The 26615-nt window shown below is 37.6% G+C and overlaps 1 protein-coding gene across 2 annotated transcripts; it reads right to left on the reverse strand.

Moving 5' to 3' along the window:
* Positions 1-716: 716 nt before the first annotated feature.
* Positions 717-26612, reverse strand: LOC148277642 (uncharacterized). Of its 2 annotated transcripts, none has more exons than XM_088232604.1 (11): positions 25243-26612; positions 24418-24588; positions 21623-21843; positions 19017-19099; positions 11630-11864; positions 11020-11417; positions 6303-10935; positions 5161-5318; positions 4228-4373; positions 3755-3956; positions 717-2052 (listed from the first exon to the last, which is right to left on the reverse strand). In XM_088232604.1, the coding sequence occupies exons 1-11, from the start codon at positions 25816-25818 to the stop codon at positions 1763-1765; spliced, it is 7113 nt and encodes a 2370-aa protein (XP_088088730.1). In that variant the 5' UTR covers positions 25819-26612; the 3' UTR covers positions 717-1762. The 2 variants fall into 2 exon arrangements, with proteins under 2 accessions (XP_088088730.1, XP_088088729.1); XM_088232603.1 differs by having other exon boundaries at positions 17802-19099.
* Positions 26613-26615: the final 3 nt, after the last annotated feature.

The raw sequence follows: 26615 nt of genomic DNA on the forward strand, positions 1-26615 counted from the left end.
AGGCATTTGCAGGGCTTATGACCTGTCATTGGCTAGTTTAGGTGGCCACTTTACACACTAACCATTCTGGCTATGTTTTAACATTCACATTTCCTATACTCATCCTTTTGTTGACTTTTGCCAAGTAAAAGAGCTGAATCCTTCAATTTGGGTGAGGTTTAACTGAATGAATTATTTTACATATTACGCAATGCCTGAAAATGCGTTTCATTCAACGTTTTGAGTATGTCCAAATGTTTGTAGACGGGTGAATCCCACTCCCTAGTAGAGAGGTGGTAAAAAAATTTAAACGTCTCAAGTTCTCTTCCACTTCTTCTCGGTCAGTTCTCCAGATTGGTCCGTTGACGGTAAGTAAACCGGTAATTTTCCACAACTCTTATCATTGGTTGATTCATATGAACTAGTGACGACGTTCAAAGTAGTTAGTTTTTATTGAAATATTTTTTTCGTACATTTCCAAGAAACTTCTCGGTATAATTTAATGCCCCTAATTTTTACCGCGCGTGAAAAAACAATTTGTGTATCCAACTTCTCATAGGGCTGAGTTCCTCATCAAAGGTCCAAAAGTATTAACTATTTTACATGACTTGTAATTTCTCACACAAATGTGAAAAAAATGACCAGCTTTTTGACATATATTATTCGCAAAATACCCGCCAACTATGTGTTAATAAATCTTATTAGTCGGAAAATAAAAGTAAAAAATAAATAAAAGATTTTTAATTTTCACAAAATTATATTTTGTGTAATAACACCAGCTACAGCTAGATCTTATTTGCAATATATACAATAGATTATACAGATATTCCACAAGTAACAATAATTAACTTTATACTCTGTTAGCAGATCTTGTACAACAATGAGACAAGGCAGCCCCTATAAATAAATACAACAATATAATAATATAGGACCCCATTATTACGCGTCGGTAAATAAACTGCCATTTGGTTACAGAATACTATTTCACTAAGGTACAAATCCATTTAAAGTAATCCAGAAAGCGCTAACAGAAATGATACAAATCACAAAACCTAAGTATGAAATACTGAGTTCAAATTATATATTAAATTCTTATAAAATAAACAATATTGTAATAAATAAAGCATCCGAGATATCATATAGGCATTATTTGTTCTGACTCTATTAGGCACCTAACCAGTGAATGGCTAATGACAATCACTGCATCAGTTCTCTTACGCAACACTACGTGTAGTAAAAAAATGTAAAAAATATTTATTTCACTTTTTGATAGATTTTACATCCACGGCAGATATAAAAACATCTTAAATTATTATATATAATTAAAGTAATTCAATATTACATAAACAAAACTTTAACCTTTATACATTACAATGAGATTGGTATATCGGTAAAAATCAAAACCTACAAAAAATAAGAAATATAATGACACTTAAAAAAACTAGAACCAATCACAACTTAAGAGATGCATTTTGGTAGAGTAACGACGATACAAATGCGTATCCATCTTTAATTAGTTGCCACCATTCGGTTATCTGTCACGGTCCTATACACTTTCACTAATCTTGTCCAAAGGGAGTTATTGCTTCGTTCGTAAACGCCTCACTTTCAGTACAAATATCACTAAGTACGGTAGTCCCCCACATTCTCTTCTAAGATTACACTTTGGTTTTATAAACTCGCACGCCATAATTAGTTTAGAGTCGCTTCCGCCGATTTAAGTTTGGTGTAATAATTCTGCGTGTGAACGAGCGACGTTCAGTCTTTATCCCGGAGGGGTGTATTAGGACCTCCGCATGGTGGTGTTGAGTGTTTGCATGAGGCCGGTGTTGATGTAGCCGTAGGAGGTGCACACGGCGTTCTGCTGCTGCGTGCGAGGATCTTGGTACTGGTACTGGCTCATGACCTGCGCGGGGGCGTTGAACTGCGCGGGCGGAGCGCCGGGGAAGGCGGCCTGCTGGGGCCCCATGCGGTACCCGTTGAGGGGCGGTCCGTACGCGCTGATCAGGTTGGGGTTTATGGGGCTCATGCGCGACGACGGATGCATGTGTTGCTGCATACTCGCCACATTACCTGAAATATATTTATAATACAAAATATTTAGATTTTAGTGAGAAATGTTATATTATATATGAGACATGTTAAACAAAATAGGCCATACTCCACTTTTTTCATTTTTAGTAATATCCGATAAATGTTATGTAGTACTTTCCTCAGACTGCAAGGATAATTAATTCTTTTAGTTAATAATGAGGAAGTTCAGTGGTTTTTAATTTTTTTTCAACATTTATGTATCGTATTATCAGCACTATGATTACTCCGCATGCGACGTCTCAAGTTCTCTTCCCTTTCTTTTTGATGAGTTCTATTGATTCGTCAGTTGATTTATCGTAGACCGGTAATCTATTACAACTCTCTTATCATTGGTTGATTCGGAAGAACTAGTGATGTCATGCAAAGTAGTTAAGTTTTTTTTTTTTTTTTTCATACATTTTCAAGAAACTTAATTTACAATTTAATGCTCTAATTTTTACGTGTAAGAATACATTTTTTATATCTAATTTCCCATAGGGCTGAACTTCCTCATTTTGTCTTGGGTCAAAAAGTTTAATTTGTTTTTTTCATGCCAACATTTTGTAGAAGGTTGATGTCAATCAAAAAATATACATATTTAACAATTTTATATATCTACACACACACACATGTGTGATACATGATAGTGTTTTTTTTTTATTGATATTAGTTTCAAACACCTCTAACAGTTTATTGGAACATCACAAAATAGCTCTAAAATTACCCTTTGTTCCTTTTAGACCCAAGCCACAGAATTATTGTTGCCAGAAGTCAATAGAGAGTAAACAGAGGTGTATATTTTATGACAATTAAAAGGCAAATTATCGACTTATTTTAAATCAATAGATTGTTTGTTTTTTGTTCTGCCACGTAAATGAGACTGCCGTTGTTGTTGTAAAATGTACAAGATACTGCCATTTATGATCCAAAACCTTTGCAGTTGTCAATAGTATTTTAGTTTCTCTATCTATCTCCATATCTAACTCATTTCAGTCCAATGGTGGAGATTTCTGTCTTTGTTTTAACACGCCTCATATATAATTAAGAGGCTATTTTACCAACATAAGTAATTTATTTCCTAATATTAAATTCGGATAGGTAGATATATTTTTGAGCTTATTTAGTTAGAACATTATTCACGGTAGATTGTGATTGTACTAGAACTTACGGGGCAAAGCTACTCTAGAGTCTAGAAAACAAGAAACAATAGGTTTTACAAGTTAGAAAAATTCTAAAGAGGTCGTTTTCAAAGGACCCCGCTGTGGGCATCGATCCCTTTCGTCCCGGTGCCCTTTCAGCCCAGTTGTCTGACCAATCACTAACTGAGGCTGCAAAAGCTGCTCGCCAATCTTTGAAGTCAACCAGGAAAGAAGAAGAATAAGAGGACAATATTAATTTGGAAGCCAAATGTATGGTGCTGGCATTGCATTAAAGGTTACTTCAAAATTTCTACTGTAAAATGTTAATTCAAACGTTTTAAATACGCATTTTCTGGCTCTAAATTTATCATAGCCAAATATGCAGATTAATTTGAAATTTTAAACGTATCTTTTCAGACACATTTTACTGCTTTCATTGTACTCCTTTAGAAAGATCAAAATTAGACTTTTCTGAAGAGATAGTGCAGGTTTAACCCTGAAGGAATCTGACTGATTAAGAACACATTTTGAAATAATTTTTCTCAAGAGCAGTTTCTGTTTACCCGGAATGTTCCTGGAATTGCGGCCGGTATCTGCTGCCTGCGGGTAGTACTTGTGGTAGTGTGGGGTGACAGGGGGCGCAGGGGGTGTAGGTCCTTGGTGGGGGGGTGTGCCTCCCTCCACGGAACCTCCTCCACCTGCTGCTCCGCCCCCTTCCGCCATCTGCTGCAGGCGAGCCAGAGAGCATGATGGTCCTCCACTACCCTGTAGACAAATAATATAACCATCACCATCTTTTATAATAAACTGATGTTTCACCAACAGTTAAAAACCAGCAATTACTCGGTACTTCATCAGTCAATAACTTTCACGCTCCATTACCGACGGTGTATATTAATTATTCAACTAAATGTAATAACCCACTAAAGTCTCAATGTCCTTTTTTCTTCAGTCAATATCCAACTGGGGTAGGAGGTATCTGCATCTACTGGTATAATATCCCACATGTGGTTTCTACAAACAATTGTGTATTTACCTGCTGATAGAAGGGCTGCCCAGAGCAAGCCTGGCCCCCGTAAGGCTGCCCCTGCTGGAAGCCTTGCTGGCCCTGCAAGTAGCCCATGGCCTGGTACGCCATGGCTCCGCCCCCCACCCCCACACTCTGCTGAGAAACTACACCCACTGTGGGAAAAGACAACATGACATAATGAATAATGCTTACAGGACCAATATAGTGCTGTTTTTATGTATAAAACATCGTATAAAACCTAATAGAGTCGCCCATACGGAGAAAAACAATTCTACGATTATTTACCACAAAGTTAGCTACAGATTACAGCAACACAACGGGGTACTTGCGTTGAGAATTGCGAGCGAAACCGTCCATTACGTGTTTGTTGTTAAACTAAACACCAAATTAAAACCAAACGAATTTTTTTTAAACACTTGTTCTATGGAATAGAGCTTAAGAGCTTCTCTAGAGAATTATTAGTCTCTAGAGAGTTATTACTGAGTTAGATACATATTAATTCAAGAATATTTTGAGTATCTCTAAATGTTTGTGGGCAAGGCTGAATTTCACTCCCCGGGGAGGGACTTTTTTTACTTTCGTTCCCTTACCAAGATTGAAATCCATTGCAACAGAGAGGGAAAACAAGGGAATATGGAAGTCTATGCATTTACAGGGCTTATTAATTTTCACTGGCCACTTTTCAAACTGTGTAACGCTCTCCATCCTGCCTATGTTTAAACCTCAACTTTTCCTCAACTCTTCCGTCTGTTGACTAATGTTAAATGTTACCCATGTAAAGTGGCCACTTAACCAGCCAACGACGGGTAGAACTACATTTATGATGGTATTTTATTCTTATATTTAATTTACTAAACATTTTTAACAAATTGAATTATGCTTATGGCTCACATTTTGTACTTTTTGACTATTTTCAAGAAGTGTACATATATTATTTACCATGATGTTGGTGTGACATCGGTGGCGTAGTGCGGTGCCGAGCTGGGGGAGTAGCTGTACCACGCATATTGTTATTGTTCTTCTGATTGTTTTCCTGTACACCACTACCCGTACTGGTGTTCACTTGGTTGCTATTCTGGTTGTTATTAGAATTGCCCCTGGAAACAACACTCTGATAAATACAAGGGATACATACTACGCTTGTATGAGGAGTGACACAAAATTTAATCATTTTTCCAAATATAAAAATAAGCTTGCAAACCACACAAGCGATTATTGTGATTTAACTAAATATTTTGCAACTAGCCTGGAATAACTGTGGTTGAAAAGGACAATCAAGTTACGGCAAAGGGAAGCTTCTTATCTGTGAGTCTACAATTCTAGGGGAACCACAACCTGGCTAGAGCCATATTTCTATGAATTTTTGTCATTGAAAGAAATCTTGTTGCAGCCGATTACTTTTACTGCACCTAATTAAAATATTTTTAAATCGTAGCATTAGAACCCTTAGAACTCTTTTGGGAGGAGCCACCTGCCTGAAATAAAAATATGCTTCAGCTCCTATGGCGGGAGTCAACCGCCCGAGTGAATTGTCATGTAAAAATGCAGTAACTTTCTTATTATTTGATATAAAATGATACTACATATTACCAACATCGGAGAAAAAATAATCCTATCTCACAAATAAAGAAAAAACACTTGGTAAAACAGATTTCCATTAAAAAATATGGAACAAAATAAACCAAATTTTTACAACTGTAATTCAAAGTTTCAAAAATGGCTGACCTATCGTGTAATCTTTTTTATGACTAAATAAGATGGAAAGTAAAACTTTTTAGCCAAGAAAAAGAAAAGTAGATCAAAGAACTGTCTAGTGTACAGTAAAAAAAAAAAAAAGGGAAAGAGAAAAGAAACTGGACAGTTTTGCGAAAAAAGTTCACAGAAATCTGGTCTGCACCCAGGATTTTGTTTTAAATAAATCCGTTGGTAAACAAATTTTCTGTTTTTTTTAAAATCGATACTCTTTTGTATTCTTTCGCAAGAATTTAATTAAAAACTAGCTTAAACAGTGCGTAAAATAAATAAGAGTTCAAAGCGTAAATAAAAAAAAACGTTAGGTCTAAAAGTACAGGGAGTGTTACCTGTTCCTGTTGTGCACATTCTTCTGCTTTGGCTGGTTTCCGGTCATGATGGGCGGAATGTGGATGGAGGCGTGGAGAGGATGGGGGGCGTGCTGCGGGCTCGGGTGCATGTGCAGCATGGAGCAAGGGGACGCCAGGTCGGACGCTATACTGGTGGGGGACTCCAGCCCCAGCTGGCTCACGTCCAGCTCGCACGCCCCGTACTGTACGCTGTGCACAGAGTTGCTGGTGGAGTCTGGAGTGTACACACCGAGGGAAGGAAGCGCGGGACTGACGGCTTGGCAGATCTCTTCCTTCTGCTGTTGCCCTTCCTTGTCCTCCTTCTTGCAAGTCTTCTTCTCGCACATGTCCCCGCGAGCCTTGTTCTCCGGAATACCACACTGGCTCGCCCCGGTGTGGTGGGACACGTTGTTGTGGTTAAAATGGTCCAGAGTATTCTTGCACTGATTGTTACCAAGGTTGGAGGAAATCATCTGGTTGTTCTGTTGTCTCTCGTAATTCTGGGAAATATTATTACAGATTGGGTTGCCTTCGTTAGATTGTTTGTTGTTATTTGATGGCTGTTGTTCCTTGGAGTAAGCGTTAGCGCCCTTGTTTTTCTCATTTTGAGTTTGACACGAAGAATTTTTCGACTGCCGAGAATTAACCTTGCACGAATCAGTTTTCTGATTGCACTCGGATTGCTTGACTTGTGATGGTTTGGACTCTTTAAAGTGTTGAGTTAAACCAGTTGGCTGATAAAGCGGAGCTGCGGATAAGGACGTGTACGCTGCAATATTGTGAAAATCTTTCTGATCGTATTTGTGATGAAGTTTCTGAGGAGACTTCTGCATATTATCCAGGTGAGGCAGATTAAAGCTTTGGTACTTGTCGAAGTATGGATTCTTTTCGGGATTTTTGTTTTGAATATGGTCCAGAAACCTACTCTGCTCCCATGTCCCGTGTAACCTAGAATGATCCCAATGGGCTGCCCACTGATACTGTGGGTGACTGGTGTGATAGTTGGGAATTTGATTAATAGCGTACTCGGCTTTGCTCATCTCATTATCAAATTTAAATTTTGGTAAAAGCTTATTGACATCACTCTGATCTTGTTTAGGGCAGTTCTTGTCGTGCTTCAAAACATTATTCTTTTCTGCAATTTTTGGAGGAGCTTTTTCTTTCTTATAAAAGTCTTGTTTTTTAGGAGGTTCGTGGGGTTTCGTTTCTCCTTTACAGCTTGTAGGAATCGCAGTTGGAATATTGATTATGTTAGAGACTATGGGGGCAACCTCCGAAGCTTTCTTTAACTGCTCTTGCTCCGGAAAAAATATCTTAGTTTGAGAATTGTTTACCGCCGGAGTTTCAGCTTTGATGGGTTTCTTATCATTCTTGTCCGTTTTGTTGTGTAAAGAATTGACTCGGACATCGCGTAACTTGCTTTTTGTCGGTTTGGTCGCAACATTTGGAGTTTCTATCTTATTTTCATCCACAAGGGACGAATTCAGCAGAGTGGGATTAACTACAAAATGCAATCCGTCACGGTGTACCTGCACAGGAAGGTTGTTAGCTATGGTCACCTGACTCGGAATCATAGAGTCATTAGGTTGAGAACAGCTGCTGATGGGTGGTGTTTGAACTACTTTCTGAGCATAGTCGACACAGAAGCGAGTGTTAGCCGATAGAACCGCTTGCACTCCCTGGATTGCCTGTGTCTCCTGTACCCCGTGTGGGACATCAATGTGCGGCGTTACTATAGGAGAAGTAATTGGCTGAGGAATGTCAATTTTAGGTACACTTTTGTTAACTACCGCCGGGTCAGAATGAAATGTGCCGCTAATTTTTAAAACACCCATTTGATCACCTTTCTCAGTATTTTTGGACTCTACGAAACTTTGCTTCGGAATATTTGGGGATTGCATTTTGATGCACGAGTGAGAAGTATCTTGCGCGGGATACCCAAACTTGGAATAGACAAGAGCTGGAGATATCCTTAGTATATTATCACCGTGTTTTTGGATATCTGGAACGTCGGTTTTAGTAGGTTCAGATAAGAAATTTTGTTTATTGATGTTACTATTTGAGTATGAAACTTGTTCTGATGATTCTTTGGGCTGACTGTTATAATCTTTTACTTGATTACTGTTTTGATTAGTAACGGATACTTCTGTTTTATTGACAGGATTAATTTTTTCATTTTGTGAGTTGTTTGATAATTTACAAGCATCCATTACTTGGTCGTAATCTGCGAGAAAGTCAGAATGCCTCTGTTCTTTTGTTGAATCTTTTTTATTAACATCATCATTTAGCGGACTGTCTGAAAACATCTTTTGACCGCTCATGTTTGCCTGAAAAAAATTTCTTTGGACTTCCGATTCTTTAGATATATCACTAGGTAAACATGTATTTGATAAGTTTGAATTACTATATTTATCATCTATTGATTTTTCATCAGTGTTTTTTGAAATTGGTTCTTTATCAACACTATTCATTTCATTTTGAAATAAAACTGGGGACTCTTGATTAGTAGCCTCACAGTCAATAACATTAGCTGTGTTCATTGGTTCACTATCTACTTTAGTCAAAGACATTTCCTTTTCTGGTTTATCGAGGATTTTATCTGTGGATTCGACCTTCTCAGATTGGTGAGAATTTTTCTCGGGAGAACCGTCTATTTGAAATGTTGGCAATTTGTTCAATTCTACGCTGAGGTTGGGTCGGGACGGTGAAGAAGATAACCTTTTCTCTGAGGATGTTCCAGATTTCTCGGGAGTGACAATTACACTCGAATCTGTTGGTTTAGAAGATTGGAACTCTGGCTGGCTGTTGCTGCAATCCTCTGACTCTGAAATAACTATTGTTTCTCTTTCATCTATAATAGGGTTTGCAGATTTCTGCACATTGGGCAATTCAATCCCAGTTTCTGGAGATTTCTCCACTATAGGAGACTCTGCAGAATCAGGTACAGGGGGTGTAATACTAAGAGATTCTGGAATATTTGTATCGTCAACTTGTGCTGTGTCTTGACTGCTGCTCTCATACTCTACTACTTTTTCTGGCACCTGGCTGCTGTCATTTCCATCATCCAAACTAGTATTTAAAGTATCTGATAAAGAATTATTTTCACCACCATCTTTATTGTTATCTGGTGATGTTACAGTGTTGTCACATTCAGGAATAATTTCCTTATCAAATTTAGTAGATGTCTCGTCAAAGTCCGGTTCGTCAATTTCCATTTCATCATCAGCTTCCGCGGATGAATCTTCAGTGCTGACATTACCAGACTTCCTCCTCTTGAAAACTTTCTTCTTCTTCGCAGATTCAGGTTGGGAATTCTTAGGTTTAGTGCCAACATCTTCTTCTGATAGATAAGGTTTGCTCTGTGTGTTGTTGTCTATTTTGGCTGATTTGCTTTCAGCGATCTTTTCTTCGGGAGTATTATCCATATAGTTAGATTCACTTTCATCTAGATGTAAACTACTCACCTGTCTGTTTTCAAACATTTCTTTGGCTTTCTTCAATCTGCCTTTGAACATTTCTGTCAAAGTTGTTTGTTTCTTTTTATCATAATTAGTCTTCTGCTTCTTTCTCGCTCTACCTCTTATCCAACCACGCTTGCGTTTCTGATTTGCGTTTTTAGATTTTACAGGCTTCAGCTCAGAGTTGCGAACACTATCTTGACTGTCGGAGAACTCTTCGGATACTTTAGCTTTCACTTCTGGCTCAACCTTCTTTTCAATTTGTTTTATAGTTTTTGCCTTTACAAGATGTTTAACTTTAGGCTTCTCTTTAACTATTTCTTTATCCTTTGCATTTTCGACACTTAGACTACTTCTTTGCGAGACCCTCCTGGCTAGACTTTTACTCCTACTACTTCGTACATCAGGTGGGGGAGATGTCGGTGCGGGAGAAGTTTCCTTACATTTCAATTTCACATCACCATTGGGAATCTCTTCTTGCTTATTGCTTGCTTCTAATTTTTCAGAGATGTCCTTCCTCTTACGTTTCCCAGTAGGTTCCTGGTGAACTGGCACTGGAGTTGGGGTAAAAGTGGTCTCATTATACTTGCTGGGTCTGGTTCGTCTTCTGCCTGAAGATGTGATTTCGAGTGCTGAATTTTCGTCTATTTTTAGAGCAGCAGGTAGTTCCTGAATAGTACTTTTAGTAACGACTTGGGGTTGAACACTCGGTGTCACAATTTCTTCTTCGACTTCTTCCGATTTCACTACTTCCTTGATATCTTTCTCGACGACTTCGAGAGAAATGTCCATATCAGATCTAAAGGGGTTTATTGTGGGAATGAGAAGGGGAGTCCACCGCAAACACTCGGGATCGATATTTAATCTAAGGGCTCCCTTCACTTTCTTCATATGGGCATCGACGCGAGACCAATCAATGCAGAGACCTAACTTGTATCCGTCATCAATGGGAATGTGTCTAATAAACCCAAGAATTTGAAAAGTGGTAGCGATGTCATGGCTGTACATTCCAGATTCTCGACCGATATCTCCTATAGAAATTTTTTCATGCTTATGAGCATATAAATATTCTAAAACGATAGATTTCCAGTACGCGTGATAAGACACTCGACCAAGGTCCGAAAGAGGTTTTTCCGGGGTCCCTGGCTGCCCCTCTTCCTTCGATAGCAGGTAGCCTGGAAGTATAATATAACCATTACAATTGTGCCACTACTACACTTACGGATATAAGAGACTATTTGTTAGGAGAACAAACTCACTGAAGTGTATAAGAAATCTTCCATAGCCCTGCCTTTGATACTGAGGCATGGTCATAATACAAGAGACGTTGTACTTTTGCTGGCAATGCTTCTCCTTAGAGAAATAACCAACCAGATGGCATCCCTTGTCGTCATTGTGTGTTAGTACGTAGAATAAAAAAGGCTCCACATCGTAATAGAGGGTTTTATGATCCAAAAACAGCTTGGCCAGCAGGCAAAGATTTTGACAGTATATTTTATTGGCATTCCCATCTACTTCAAAAACGGAAACATCTCCGCAACGGTAGATCTCTGTAGCAGGTGGGTGCCTCCACGAACACTTATCTAGGTGGCGGGATAGGACTGCGCGACTCTTCGCATACTTCAAGCAGAACTCGCATAAGAAAAGTTTTGGTAGTCTGAAAAAAATATAAACTTTTTAATGAAAAGAACCACCTATTGCATAAAATATAAATGCCGCTATATTAATTGTGTGCTTAAAATGTTATTAAATTTGTTTTTTTTTAAAAATATTTTCCATGTTATTTTAACAGACAATCATTATTTATTTTCCAACTTTCCAACATTCACGAGAGTATTTGGTTAAAGGTAAATTAAATGAGCTTGTTACCTGGCATATTCTTGAGGGAAAGGGCTGGAGTACCAGGTGTCAATGTGCCACTTGCCAAACTGTATAGCTGCTGGGCAGCGGGGCTGGGAGTGGGCGGGAGGAGCGGGCCCCAGGGGCGTGGCGGGGGGCTGCACCGGCAGGGGCAGGGGAGGGGAGGCGGGGGCCGCCCGCTCGCGCGCCTCTCGGAACTGTTCCACGTCACGCTCCGTTACCCCGGGGGGGAGAGTTGCTCGCTCTGTTGCATCAACAAACACTTTATAGGATAATGTAAATAAAACTTAAGATAAAAAATTTAACTGTTGATTCCGTGAATAGACGACGACGCATAATAGTCATTTTGAAAACTTTGTTTAAAATTGACCGGAATGGATAAACACGCTATATTAACAATGCGATGCACAAATAACAGACATTTTGTTTGTTAGTTGAAAAAATTTACAGTAAGTTATATAATATATAATAATAAATGTACATGCATGTATCTACATAATATCCACTTATTCAGAATTTGAACAGATGTTATGATATGGCATCTAGCCTATACTTGGAATCAGCAGTCGGGGGTTCCGAAATCAACCTTCAGTTTTGTTAATTTATTTTAGTGTTATTATTTACCTTGATTTTTTTTTCTGTTTAGTACCATCAACATTGCATGGTAAATTTTTAATGTTTCAAATTGCGTGTAAAGTTTTCAATTTGGATATTTCTCTCATTATTCATTCAAAATTTAATTGTAACAAGTAAACTGAGGTCTGATTTTACAATCAGTACAGAATGTACTTAAGCACTGTGTGATATAAATGAGAAATTGAGTTTATTTGGCCCGGTCGACTAAGTAAAATACACACATAGACTATTTTGTATAATTTAAAAGTTATGACGTAAGCTAATTTACTAAAATAAGTCATAAAAACTGTTTTATTGCGAACACACCAATTCCAGTTAAATTTTAAATTTAATATGCAAATAACTTATTATAATTGAGTAAGCAAATATTGAAATTTTAATTGGGTACTATTTTGTAAGTAAATTTGTGAACATTTAAATAGATTTTTGTATAAAAAGATTAATTTCAGCTATTTATATTTCTCAGAGTGATAAAGCATTACCTTTACATAGAATAATTTAATATGCACTTAAATAGTAAAGAAGCTCAGTGTTAAATAACAAAGATAGGCCAAGTGAAGTGAATAGTACCAGATGATGGATACCACATTGTTATCTGCAACATTGGAAAGAAGTGCAAACAACACGGCACACCTAAAAATGCTATCAACAGGATTTTATTGTCATTGGGATATTTTATGAATTACTCTATCAACAAAAAAAAAAAGAATTCAAAACACCATACATTCCAAGGGCTATTTTTAGGCCATCTCGACGAGTACTAACCCATCCATTCAGATCACCGGCTAGAATTATTCTTTCATTCTGTTTTTTCCTCGCACATACTTCTCTTACATTTTCCCAGAACTCACGCTTCACATCTTCAACTGACGAATTGACTGGGGCATATCCGATAATTAACATAATGCTCGTTATTCCAATCTTAAAGGTGATCCACATGAGTCTGGCACTAACCAATTCATACTCACTCAAACACTGCCATTCTAGGAGAGAGCATCGCCGCAACCCCCCCGACTTGGCCTTTCTGATTCTGGAACACCAGACCACAGCATGTCATTGTGCTCCAGCGATCCACTCTTCTTTTCATGCTCTCACTTATACAAAGAACATCTAAACCCTTATTATTCATATTCATCTCACATTTCATTAATCTTCTTATCCATTCTTCCTCTTATATTCCACACGCCAATACGGCCCTCCATTCTCCTCTTTGCACCCCCCCCCCATAATGAGGCTACCTAGCGCTAGATGGCAACACAAACACAAAAAAGATTTATTTTTTCCAAATTGCGATCTGTCGAACGGCAGATGTTAAAATGTCGCCCAAATTCATCGATTAGTTTATTTGTTGTAGTCGTTTGAAGTAAACAACTTTTGTGTTTCTTGGAAAATGGAAAAAAGCAAATTTCTTGCGGTGATTAAACACTATTATTTGAAAGGGAAAACGGCGAAGGGGACAAAAGAAAAGCTCGATAAACATTACGGTAAGTCTGCTCTGTCAGATTACATGGTAAAATATTGGATTGCTGAATTTAAACGTGGCCGAATAAGCACTGCAACAATACCATCAGCAGGAAGGCCAAAAAGGTGGTTACTGAAGAAAATATCAAGAAAATCCTTGTAATAGTTATGAATGATCGCCGAGTGAAGTTGCGTGAGATTGTTGAAATGGTAAACATCTCATATGAACGTGTGTTCAACATTTTGCATGAACATTTGCATATGAAAAAGCGATCGGCAAGATGGGTGCCGCGTTTGCTCAGTGTTGAACAAAAACGAGTTCGAGAGACCACTTCACAGCAGTGTTTGGACATGATAAAGCGTAATCCTGTTGATTTTTGGCGTCGATTAATAACTGTTGATGAAACGTGGGTGCACTCCTACACACTTGAAACCAAAAATCAATCGAAACAATGGGTGGAAGCTGGTGGAAGTGCTCCGAAGAAGGCAAAGGCAGTGAAATCGGCTGGCAAGGTTATGGATATGGGATGTATTTTATGATGCACTCGGAATATTGCTCATCGATTATCTTAAAAAAGATCCACAATCACAGGAAAGTATTATCGTGCATTATTGGATCAATTGAATGATGCAATCAAGGAATAACAACCACATTTAAAGAAGAAAAAGTGCTCTTTCTTCAAGACAACGCACCGGTTCACACAGCATTAGATACGATGCTAAAATTACGTAAAATACACTTCGAATTGGTTGATCATCTACTTTATAGTCCAGATTTAGCTCCTAGTGACTTTTTCTTGTTTCCAAACTTGAAAAAATGGCTTTGTTGTCACGTTGAATTTATGCCTTTTATTTAATTGTGTATGAATTTGTAAGGTTTAACAATAAAAATGCCTTATTTTGGGCATTATGAAGCGACTTCAATTTATTTAAATAAGTTTAAATATTTTATTTATTTAAATAAGGTTGAAACTAGAACAGAAGCCGAAATTTAGTTTCGGCTGAAAATCTTGTTTTTCCGGTCACTAGTATACGAGGTGTGTGACTAGTATACAATTGATCCAATATGGCGGCTTTGCCGCGATGTATAGTCCCGCCCACTAGGTCACGCGTTGCCTAACAAGCCAATAAGCGGTCAGTACTCGTATGACTGTGAAACTGTGCGCGCTGTGCCTCTAGCGTTTGTTTCTGTTGTGCGTGTTTTAGCTGTCCGTCGAAACGGATATTGAAAAAAACCTTCAACCTCTTGTGTTGATGAAAACATTGATCGTGTGAGGTCCCTTGTCTTTACTGATAGTTGAAAAACTGTGCGGATGATCGCTGATGAACTGAAATTAGGTAAATCAACAGTGCACACAATTTTAACTGAATATTTGGGTTTAAAAAAACTCTGTGGCAAAATTATGCCTAAGTTACTGACAATCATTCAGCGTTTGTTATCAGTGAATTCTTAATGAAGAATTCAATGAGTATCCTTGAACATCCTCCTTATTCGCCAGATCTCGCCCCCTCTGACTTTTTCCTTTTCCCAAAATGCAAAATGTTGATGAGGGAACACCACTCGTATGCGGAAACAATAAAACAAGAAATGACGAGGAAAATAAAAAGCCTAACTGCCGAGGACTTTTAGGGGGGTTTTAAACAGTTGAAAAGAAGATAGGACAAGTGCCTAGCGACGACTGGAGAGTATTTTGAAGGACACAAAATTAATGTGGGTGAAATTTTCCAAAATAAAGTTTTTATGACCATAGTTCACACCTGGTATGTACCAAAAGTGGGAAATTTATTATGTTCAACTCAATATGACATTACAGTATCAACAAATCAGTATCAATTTCTTCATGGAGTTATTTATTTGGGATAGTTGCTGAGTGTACATCTTGAGTGGTTTGTGCTATGTATATGTATCGCATGTAATGAATGTGTTTGTGTATGTTTTATATGTAGATGCATGTATGCGTGCATGGATGCCTCGGAGTGTGCATTCAGTATTTTTTTTATTTATTACCAAATATATAAACCTCCATGGAAAATCCGATTAACGATTATTCTTTTCTCGCTTAAGTTTTTTTTTTTTGGTCACAATTAATGTAAATCTTTTACATAATTTGTGAAAACTTAATTGGTGTTTTTGTGTTTGAAAATCTTTGTTTTTCAATACTTATTATTTATGCTGTATGTTTTCTAAATGAAATAAAATAAAACCTTGAGGTATTTAGTGCTATATAAGTTATCCCTTATGATAATATCCCATATCTCCGGATTTTGAGTAGTAGGTACATTGATGTGCCAATATAAGTGTTGATGATATTCAATTAATTTATTATATAAATAAAACACGAGTGATACTTTAATCCACAAATTTGGAATATCCAGTGACCGGTTTCATCGCTTTCGCGACATCTTCGAGACTGGTATCTTTATTAAAAAGTTAAATGTATTTATACAGAACAGAGGTGAGGATACATAATTCAAAGTTATATGTAAGTAAATTAAATAAAGTTATTTTTATCTTAAGGATCATTATCGACAAATTTTCTATGGGTTAACTAATGAATGGATATAATGTTATTTTAATGAGTTTAAGTATTTTATTTTATTATTATTATAAAATAACATTATATCCATTCATTAGTTAACCCATAGAAAATTTGTCGATAATGATCCTTAAGATAAAAATAACTTTATTTAATTTACTTACATATAACTTTGAATTATGTATCCTCACCTCTGTTCTGTATAAATACATTTAACTTTTTAATAAAGATACCAGTCTCGAAGATGTCGCGAAAGCGATGAAACCGGTCACTGGATATTCCAAATTTGTGGATTAAAGTATCACTCGTGTTTTATTTATATAATAAATTACAATGAACTTCCATCAAGAATTTTCACTTACAAACTTAAATGTTTTATATTCAATTAAACTACGGAATTGGTGTTTATTTGCAATTAAGTAAAGAAATATTAAATGAATAAAAAGGTTTGGAATAATTATTACAAAAAATATGTCGGTTAGTGCAGAATTCAGTATTAAGACTATGTATAAAAATTTTCTATTAAAAGTTATTCTAAAATACAAATACATCAAAGGGAAATACAATTGAGTCCATGCTTAATATTAAATGTTATATTATGTACCAAATGATAATATTGAAAAGAATGTAGATGACATGAATAACACTGCTTAAGTAGACAACTCACTAATGTGGCTTTTAAACATACATCTATTCCTATGCCTATGGAAGTGAATAACCAAATGGAATAAAAGTATTACTGTGATCTTTATTTCTGTGAACACTGAACACTGAACACTGAAATGTGAACGCAAATGACTTTATAAAAGAAACAGATATAAAAATCACCAGTAAAATGGTAAAACGGCATTAGATTAAGTTTATTAAAAGCCGTGAAGTGGGATACCTTAGCAGTACTAGCGATGCAAGCGAGGAAAGGTGAGTGTGTGGATACTGTTATAGTCCAGTTACCATCACAGAGTCAAAATACACAAGTTTTGGAAGTCAATCTATCAATAAAACATAAAATGGCTTTTTGTCAGACCAGGCATGAGAAAATTTAACAAAATAATTCGACAAGTAAAAGAATGCGCATTGCAAACTACGAGAATGTATTTTGTTACAGTCCAGCCATCAATCAGAACAGAAAGTAAGAACAGATCCCCGAGATTAGCGTTAGCAACACTTAAGGGGCACGCTGGTACCGGACTTATTCCACCACACATTTACCTTTACATGCCAGGGGAGGGGATGGGGCGGGGGGCATGGGGGCACAGGGGCCGGGGGGCACGCCTCACCTGCTAGGTTCAGTGACCCTTTACTGACTAATGATCCATCTAATATCTTTATCGTTACAAACATCCCGCCATAAATACAGTGTCGCGTTTACACCGACTTGATCCAAAGTAGACAGTCCGGGCAACTCGATTATATACCAAACCAAGTTTGTAAAATAAAAATGTTAAGAGTGATTATTCCAGTAAAATGAACCAAACCCTGCGGACAGGAAAGGGAGGGATCGGGACGGCCGAGGGGCAAGGGGCGAGTGGCGGATGAACTGTCCTTACCCGTCCGATTGGTGGTTGGCTGCACAAGCGTTAGTGGAGGCTCTTTGATAGCGCCAACATCTCCTACTAGCAGTTCTTTCCTCACATCCAAAAAGCTCGGCGAATTATAGTCGCTCCCTAACCGAGAACTTAAATATTTCTGTGACTCTAAGCTTTTTATCAGGGGAGAATCAGCTAGCATGTAGTTCAGGTGGTTGAAAGTTCTCATTAGACTGCTCCGACCAAAGTCGTGTCGCTTGGCGTACACAGCCGCCTTCACTAGGCTAGAGGGAGATCTATGCACTCGCTCCTCGGGACTCGAAGTCAGTCCTAGGTATTCATCCTTAGTGGGCACCAGCTTATATCGCAGTTTGTTTTCTCTGTACCCATTAGGCTCCGGACAGTCGGTGGGAGAATTAGGGACAGATCTAAACATGTTATTAAGATTCTTAAATGTGCTCCTCGTTTCCTTCAACACCTCCCGGTAAGGCGGGCGTTCGGCTATTTCAGCCTTGGTTCCTCCCGGAGGACGCACTCGACTGCCGTGCCGGACGGCGTAGAACTCGGAGAGCCCGTCGAACAGGGTGTTCAGGAGGCGGTCTCTGCCGCGTGGGTGTTGCTGGAAACTGCTGAAGGTCTTGGGGGTGTTGCTAGGGGCCGGGGTGGGGACGTGCAGCTTGGGAGGGGCGAGGGAGCAGCCCTTTTGCGCTTCAGCTGCGAAGCCCCATTTGTCTCCCCCCAGCGCTCCCAGGCGGTGGAAAGTGGGATTGAAATGTGCGGGGGAGACTCGGGAGTCAGAGCTATTGTCTTCCGAGCTGTCGCTGTTCCATCCACTGCTGCTAGTTTTACGCGGGAGTGAGGGAATATCACATGTGTTTAACGACGCACTGTCGATTAGCTTAAAATGACTACGTGGAAAGTTTAATCTGGCATCCTCGACCAGGGTCTGCGGGGCCGCAGCTCTGGAGAGATTGGCACTACTAACCCTCGGAGGGAAGGATACGCGCTCATCTTGGCCCGAGGAGTCAGAATCCAAGGAGAGTGCGGATTTGTTACTGTTCCTACCTATCCTAAGAGAAACACTGTCGGAGCTATCCAAAGAGGCCGAAATCGCATCTTTATTACGCTTCTTTTTCTCTGGATTGAATGCGGATAGTCTGAAAAACTTTTGTTTCTCTTTCGACATGCGCTGGTCTGACTCGATGATTGCGGCGGATGGGATATGTGTATCATTACCCTCGGATGTCTCATCTTCTGTCTCGGGAGCACTGTCGAGGGCCAGCTTACTTCTTCTGGCCTTTGGTGTGGTTGTTGACAATCTAAACAAAGTTTAACTATTTAAAAAACATTCAAAATAGTGATAGTTTTAAGTAACCCGTCTAAAAATCTATACATTTTTTTATTGTTTTAGTAATTCAACTCGCGTAATTGTTATTAACAAATTATTAAAATTCTATATGCAACTAATACATTAAATCAAATGGTAAAACAACAATTACACGAATAATCATATAAATACAAGCTGTTCAATAATAATAGGCGAATGAAAGATATGGTCAATTTTTAAATGACATTCGTTACAAATAGTAGTATTTTCAATTAAAAAATAATGTATATTTTGTAGTGTACACATTATTTGTGTATTGTTCTTCCTTTAGCAATAACACATCTCATGTGATTGATTTCTAATTTAAAAAAAAAAATTGATTCAGTTATATTATTGATTTCTTGGAAATAAATTATTCATTTAGTAATTAGTCTTTGGCAACGGAGCAATATTTATTATTTTGTAAGTATTGTATATTTAGAATAAAAAATAAAACAAAAGTTTCAGATTGGTTACTGAAATTTCTTGGTAGGATTTCATTGTAATTTATGAAGTAACATTTTTAATGAATGATGCTTTACGGATTTCGTGAAATATTAAAATTGAGACAATTGTCTCTCACCAAACAATCAAAATTGATAACTATGCAAGACACTCTTTTCTTACGATTAAGATTCAATCTATTTATTTAACTTAAAACTATTTATCCGGCTGCGATACACTCCCACTAGCTTTTGAACGGTGCACACGTTTACACACACCTGAATATTTACGATCACAATACACCCTCTTACTTATATATATATATATATATATATACACACGCACACATTTAAGAATGTACAATAATTTAATATGTATGATTATTATTTAGAAACTTCGCTGGTCTGTCTTTCAACCTTACCTTTAATATGTAATTTAATCATTGTTGACTGTATGTTTCTAAAAAATATTTGCATTTTTATGATTTACCATAGTTTTATATAACTCAAACAAACCATGGCGCCATTTCCCCGTGGAGGTAGGTAGAAAGAATAGCAAGCCATATTACTAGTTCTTTGCATACAGACTTCGCTTTCTCTACATTCATACATCTTCTCATGCACGCACTCTGATTACTATTGACATGTCCATCTTCAAGTATTTGTTGGATTTGGCCGTGCCATGTCTTTCTCGTTCTTCATCATTATCTGTATCCATCAACATTCGCATTGTAAGTCCTTTTAGTCATTCTTTCGCTGTCCATTCGCTCTACGTGTCCAAACCAACACAGCACTTCTTTCTTGATTTCGTCGATGTTAGTCTCAGCCTTACATAATGCACAGATAAAATTGATAAATACTAAAAACATATCTAGATAAACAACTTGACTAATTTTATAAAATAACCCCCAACCCCCCCCCCACAAATATTAAAATTTCACAGCTTACATACAGTTTAAACTTCTAAAAAAAAAACAACAGTTGTCGGTGATGAAACCAGTTATTGGTCTATCAAATTAGATTAAAGTGTCACCCTGATATTCATTTTTCAAAAAAAAAGTAAAAACCCATGTTAAAAAATTTCTAAACATAGCTGAAAATACTAATTTATGAATATAATGGGTATGGTCAGAGTGTTGTGACGCTGCCCGGTTCAGAAAATGGGTTGGATACAATTAAATATATACTCTTTCATGGACACATTTGTAACGACAAAAGACAAAATCATATTTAGAATTACACCGCAAGTGTTCTATACCTATTTTTGAAAATATATTTCATATTTTCTCCGTTATTTGCTCCCGATGCCTTTGTCTCTGGTTTTGGGTGATCAATAATTTTTTTCCAGGCCACTCAATACTGCTTATAAATATAATTTATAGTACTGATTGAAGAGTTTGTTTTAAAAACCTGAAATGTCACAAATGAACAATTTTTCAGGAGTGTTTAAACTGAACACCACGGTTTTACTTATGTTTTTATGTCTTTTAATGAAATATATATACTTTAAGTGCCCGTATAGAAATCGAATTTTATAAATATTGTATGTTTATTCAAATAAAATAAAAAAAACTATTTTCATACAATATTTGGACCTTTGTAGTTTTTAGAGCAAACTAAACAAAACTAAAATGAAACTAGTATGAATAATTAGAATAAAAATAGCAGTTTTTCAAAAACTTATATGGTGGTCGAATTCTCTACATTTAGATTTGTAAAAATATTCAGTAAACCTATATACAAGAATACCCAGAACACCTTAGAACTGTCAAACAATGAGTGATAGTGGCGGTACATAGTGGTAGAAATGCTAATTAGAGGATATTTTTTGTTTATTCATACAAATTGATGTGGACAATTATTGCTGTTTTCACAAAAAAAACACCTTAGTTTTAACAGTAAATTTGAGGTACCTAAGATTTTTTTTTATATTTGGGAAGAACGATTGTATGGATGCATAGACAGAGAATAATAGAATCCAATTTGTTTATACTAATCTTCAAAACTTATTATAAATACAATGTTAGTGTTACCTGCGCTTGATTGTCTTGGGGGTGGCGGCGGGGGTGACGTGGTGCTCCAGGCAGTGGCGACAGCGCCAGGGGCGGCGCGGCGCGCGGCGGTCGGGCGCCGGCGCGGCACACTGCGCGTGCCAGCGCCGCGGGCATGACGCGCAGCCCAGCGTCCAGCCGCCAGCGCTCGCCGCCGCGCACGCCTCGCAGCTGCCGCACTCGCCGCAGCACCAGGACGACGCCTGGATAACACCATGCATTGTTTTAAAGAGATAGATACTAGTTATTGTTATTAATATAATTATTAATAATCATCATCGTGTCCTATCCACATCCGATTGTGCATTGGTAAACCAACTGCAGTGTCTCGATCATCGGTAACGTGAAGGTAATCAGTCTTATACATTAGGTGACTGTACCAGTGCGGATAGGAAAACAATAATGCTCTTGATAATGTTAAAAATGTCGCAAAAACCCTGTCGGCTTAGAATCACTCGCCTTCCCTTGTAATTTGGATGGGAAAAAAAAATTATTCAAGTGAAAATCTCGATCATCTGTAATGTTAAGGTAAAAACCTCTTTTTATACAATTTTGAATTAACACGGTAAAAAAAATTATTTTTTTAAACAGTATTCAATTTAACAATGTGTAATGTGTTGTATATTATACATGTTTTTGCAATTCCCTACATTGCTACTAGGCTATACTTACTAGGCGCAGAGGAGTATGCACAAGGTAATGGGAGATAGTGAATATTTGCTATGATTTCTTTTTCATAAAACTAATGTACTGTAAATAGTAAAGAATTAAGTTTACTTTTCCTAAAATGATTTTTATACAAGGAAACTTAATCCACTATTGTTATTTTTAGAAGACTTTTTTTACACGGTACTGCTTGGAACGTATTCCCCTGTAAAGAGTTTGTGTAGTGTAAAACCACCATTTAAACTAATTTTTTTATGTTGATCTTGGTAGGAGAACAGTTTAACCACCACACCAAGAGGTGGACTTATCGCTACTCGATTTCTTAATATTTACCCAAATATTTAAATGCTATATTTTACATGTCGTAAATGGAAAAAAAGTTAGTGTATAACGGTATTCGAGCTCTGGACCTCTGATCCGTGAGTCCCCGACACTACCGCGGAACCACAACCCGGTTTGGAATACATCGAAACTCCAATTATCAGGATTAATAAGTGCCAGACGTTATGTGGATATGCATGAATCCAGATAATTAGACTAACCAAATAAAGGCAATGTTTTGGAACACAAACAATTTACGATCAAATTAACTAGTTCAAAAACCGTTTTGATGCATTTTTGAAGGAACAACGCAGACAAAAAGCAGTACACGAGATATAGTCGCATCAGCAAAGGCTGCCTACTTATAACGAATAATAATATAAATAATTATTTTTTTATTGCTTTTGAATTAATACAGCAAATTGGAATCACATTAAAAACTTACTTTAACATTTCCACCAAAGTTAATTGCTTTGACAAAGAAGCTTGTTTCTTGTTATTATAACATCTGCTTTATTTTTTATTTCCTTAAATCCGGATATTTGACAATCCGGATGACTGGAGTTCGGATAAACGGAGTTCTACTGTAATATTAACATTATTTGTACACGTCAAAATCTTGGAAATCAAATGTTCACTATGGCTGATAAAACATTTAAATAATAAAATGTTTAATTCTGTTTTGATTTCTTGAAATTACGTCCTTATAAAATATTTACGTAAGAAAAATGCAAATTAAGTACTATAATAATGATTACACAGAAGTATTGCATCTGTGATATGTGGCTGGCATTAAAATATAAATATGGTTTGATTTCTAAATTAATACTATAGTATATGTGATGGAGACAACTCAACTTATTTTCTATATTTGGTATAACTGGAGAGAAAGTGTAGCTATGAAGATATTATATCATATTCTTTACACTAGGCTTACTGTCTGTTTATACATTAAATTTTATGTAAATATCTTCGAATTAATGGTGTTAGTTGTAATTGTGTTGTATCCAGTGTAACAATTACTAATACAAACTAACACATGTATTAATAAATAAATAAAAACTTGTATAAAAAGACACTGGCTAGAACATTTTTAGGCGGTGAAAGCGATTAAAATAAAAAAAAAGAAGATGAACATGTGCCCACATGGTGCTCACCTATTCAGAATCAATGTCTGGGACTCTGCCATGTGCTAATGTCAGCTTGAGGAGGAAGACCTAAACCATGTTTTTTTTTGGATGCCCTATAAATGATTGTTATCCTGAGTTCCTATCCGACCTCTTCGATATCAATGTCCCATTCCATACTCATATTCTAACTCTCCTGTCCCCACCCAATAAACATGTATTCAAAATGTTTTGTAAATATCTAGTTACAAATGGTATTAAGTTGTAAATAAATTATATATGTATAGTGTATTTAATATTAAATATTAACAAACTAACTTAGTACCAACACATGTGTAAATATTCAAATAAATAAATATTTGAAACTCCACACTGGCTAGAACACCCCAGTCGGGAGGTGAAAAGGCCAAAAACAAAAGAAAAAAAGAACATATGCCAACGTTGGCCCTTAGAATTAAAATTTATGTTGAATAGCGCCGACCAGCACTGAGCCCGTAATATTATTTGTCTGCAGTCGGAGAGATAGATTTTTGTCATTTCACCGAAAATCAAATCTAAAACCTCCGTGGGTGAGATTAGTGGAAATTAAATGAATGAGATATCAAAATAAGAAAACAAAATGCACCAAAGTAATAATTAATTTAATAATTAATGCAGGTGTACCCTGTAGATAGGAGCTATCTGCTGAAAGTCCTTGAGGTTGAGACAGGAAAGGTGTACATTGGCCTTGCATTGCTGGCAGCTGTTCAGGACCTCCGCTTCACCCTCTGGGTTCCTGGCCTCCGTCCCCAGGCACTCGGAGCAGATGGGCATCGCGCGCGGCGCCATGGGAGTCTGGTGACACAAATAACCATTATTCAACTCGTCGTCACATCACTCATCGACTGGATTGGGATAAACTGTAACACTATTTAGAATTTTACTCATGGAAATACAGCAATTTTAGCTGTCAGATTACACGGTAACTATGACAAAATCTTACAAGTGGGTGAAGTCTCGCTAGAAATATTTCTTCGTAACGATCAACAGTAAATTTATGAATTAAAATATTTGAAAATATATCACGCAAGAGAGCAAAAACAAACTTTGTAAAATGTATTAATGCTCGTAACTTAATGTATATAGACATGATGCCGTGCATTTTTTGCTCATTTGACTGTTAAAATATGAGAAGAACATTGTTGCATTATGATTACTGCAGTGTTCTCCTCGATATTTCAATTAATTGGACTGAAGTATGCGGTATATCTCGCTCAGTCATGGTTTAACTGCATTCATAACTTAAACAGCCCAACTGGTCTCGGTGCGATATATTGAAACTGTCATTTTCCCCCCTTTAAGTAAAATATTACTGAAATACTATTTGGAACCAATGTTTCGTAATGAATATATATTAATATTTGACAGTATTTTCCCACTTCTGTAATTTGTAAATAATGACTGCTCGGAGGTGTGTGAACGATCGGAGCAGGTCGAGCGTATTGGTACCTTGGGGTCGGGACTCTCGGAAGCAGTTCGCCTCTTGTCCTTCCTGGATTTGATGCATGCGGTGGAACCGGGCGACATGGTGGCGAGCGGGCGGTCCGTGGCCTTGAACGCCTTCCCATTCTGCACCACGAAGCCGCGGGCGATGGCGCGCTTGGACGCCACGCGCAGCAACTGCTTCAGGTCCACCCCGTCCTCCAGCAGCACATTGTAGGACTGGTACAAGTACTTTTCCACGGAGCGCAGGTTGGAGCCGTCCCGCTCGCCCAATTCGCGCACCACGCGGGAGAAGATCTTGCACAGGTCGACTCCCTTGGAGATCCGCAGCGTCTTGTTCTGCAACCCGCCCGGATCCTTGTACGAGCTCTGGCCCTTGTTGTACACCTTGAGCACGGCTCCCGCCTTCACGGCGTAGTCCAGGTTCTCGGACACCACGTCCTCGTGGAAGTTATGGTGCTGCCGTATCGCGTGACATATCCTCTCGACACTCGGACGCTGTTTTTGGGAGCGAATTTTTCTGATGGCTTCGAGAATCCATTTCGTCCACTCTTCGCGGCCGACTACGGCCGGTTCGCCCATTTTAGCGCTTCGAGCGAGTCATACGGGAAAGTGTTTCGCACTGCAAATGTCAAAAGTCATAGTGAACTTCCTCACCGCACTTTCGGCGCATAATTTTGTTTGTTGACAAAAGTGTTCAATCCTTTGATCACGTATAAGCTTTTGGTCTAGCGATACGATAAATAAAACTGAAATAAGATATCTGGTCAGTATGGTATTGCGAACCAGTATGACGAATTTACTGTAATTTCATAACGGGCATGTAAGCATCCGTCGGCAGCCATCTTGTGGATTCTACATTTTACGTTGTACAATGTATTGGCGCCCATAACAATTCCGAAGGATATGAAAGTTTACACTGAGTCAGCATCGACAAAAGTTAATAAGAAACACTATTATTTTAAAGCGGAAAAATCACACGAAACGAAACAAATAAGTTTTGTATAGCGTATCCCGGATCACAACTTTTCCCGGTAATACCGATTACAAGGTGCCACTTCGGACAGGGAAAACCTGTCGCGAGTTAACGAATTGTCACACAATAAAAACCGTTTGTAGTAAACCAATGAATAAATATAATTAATTATTACTGCCGAGTGGGGCACATAAGGAAATTATCTATGAAAACATATTCACAAAACACTAACAAAAGGCTGCATTGAGATGGCCATATTGACAGTGATGCCAAGAATTAATAAAGAAATTCCCGATATTTAGTTAATAGGCCACATTATGGGATTTTAAAACAACGCTGCGCATGTGAACGCTCATGAAGTTTGCAATGTTACAATTGGTTACAATTGTGGCAACTAAACAAA

The sequence above is a fragment of the Micrasema longulum genome, unplaced genomic scaffold (assembly GCF_059751315.1).
Source record: "Micrasema longulum isolate JH-2025_06_02 unplaced genomic scaffold, ASM5975131v1 h1tg001000l, whole genome shotgun sequence".
Taxonomy (NCBI): Eukaryota; Metazoa; Arthropoda; class Insecta; order Trichoptera; family Brachycentridae; genus Micrasema; species Micrasema longulum.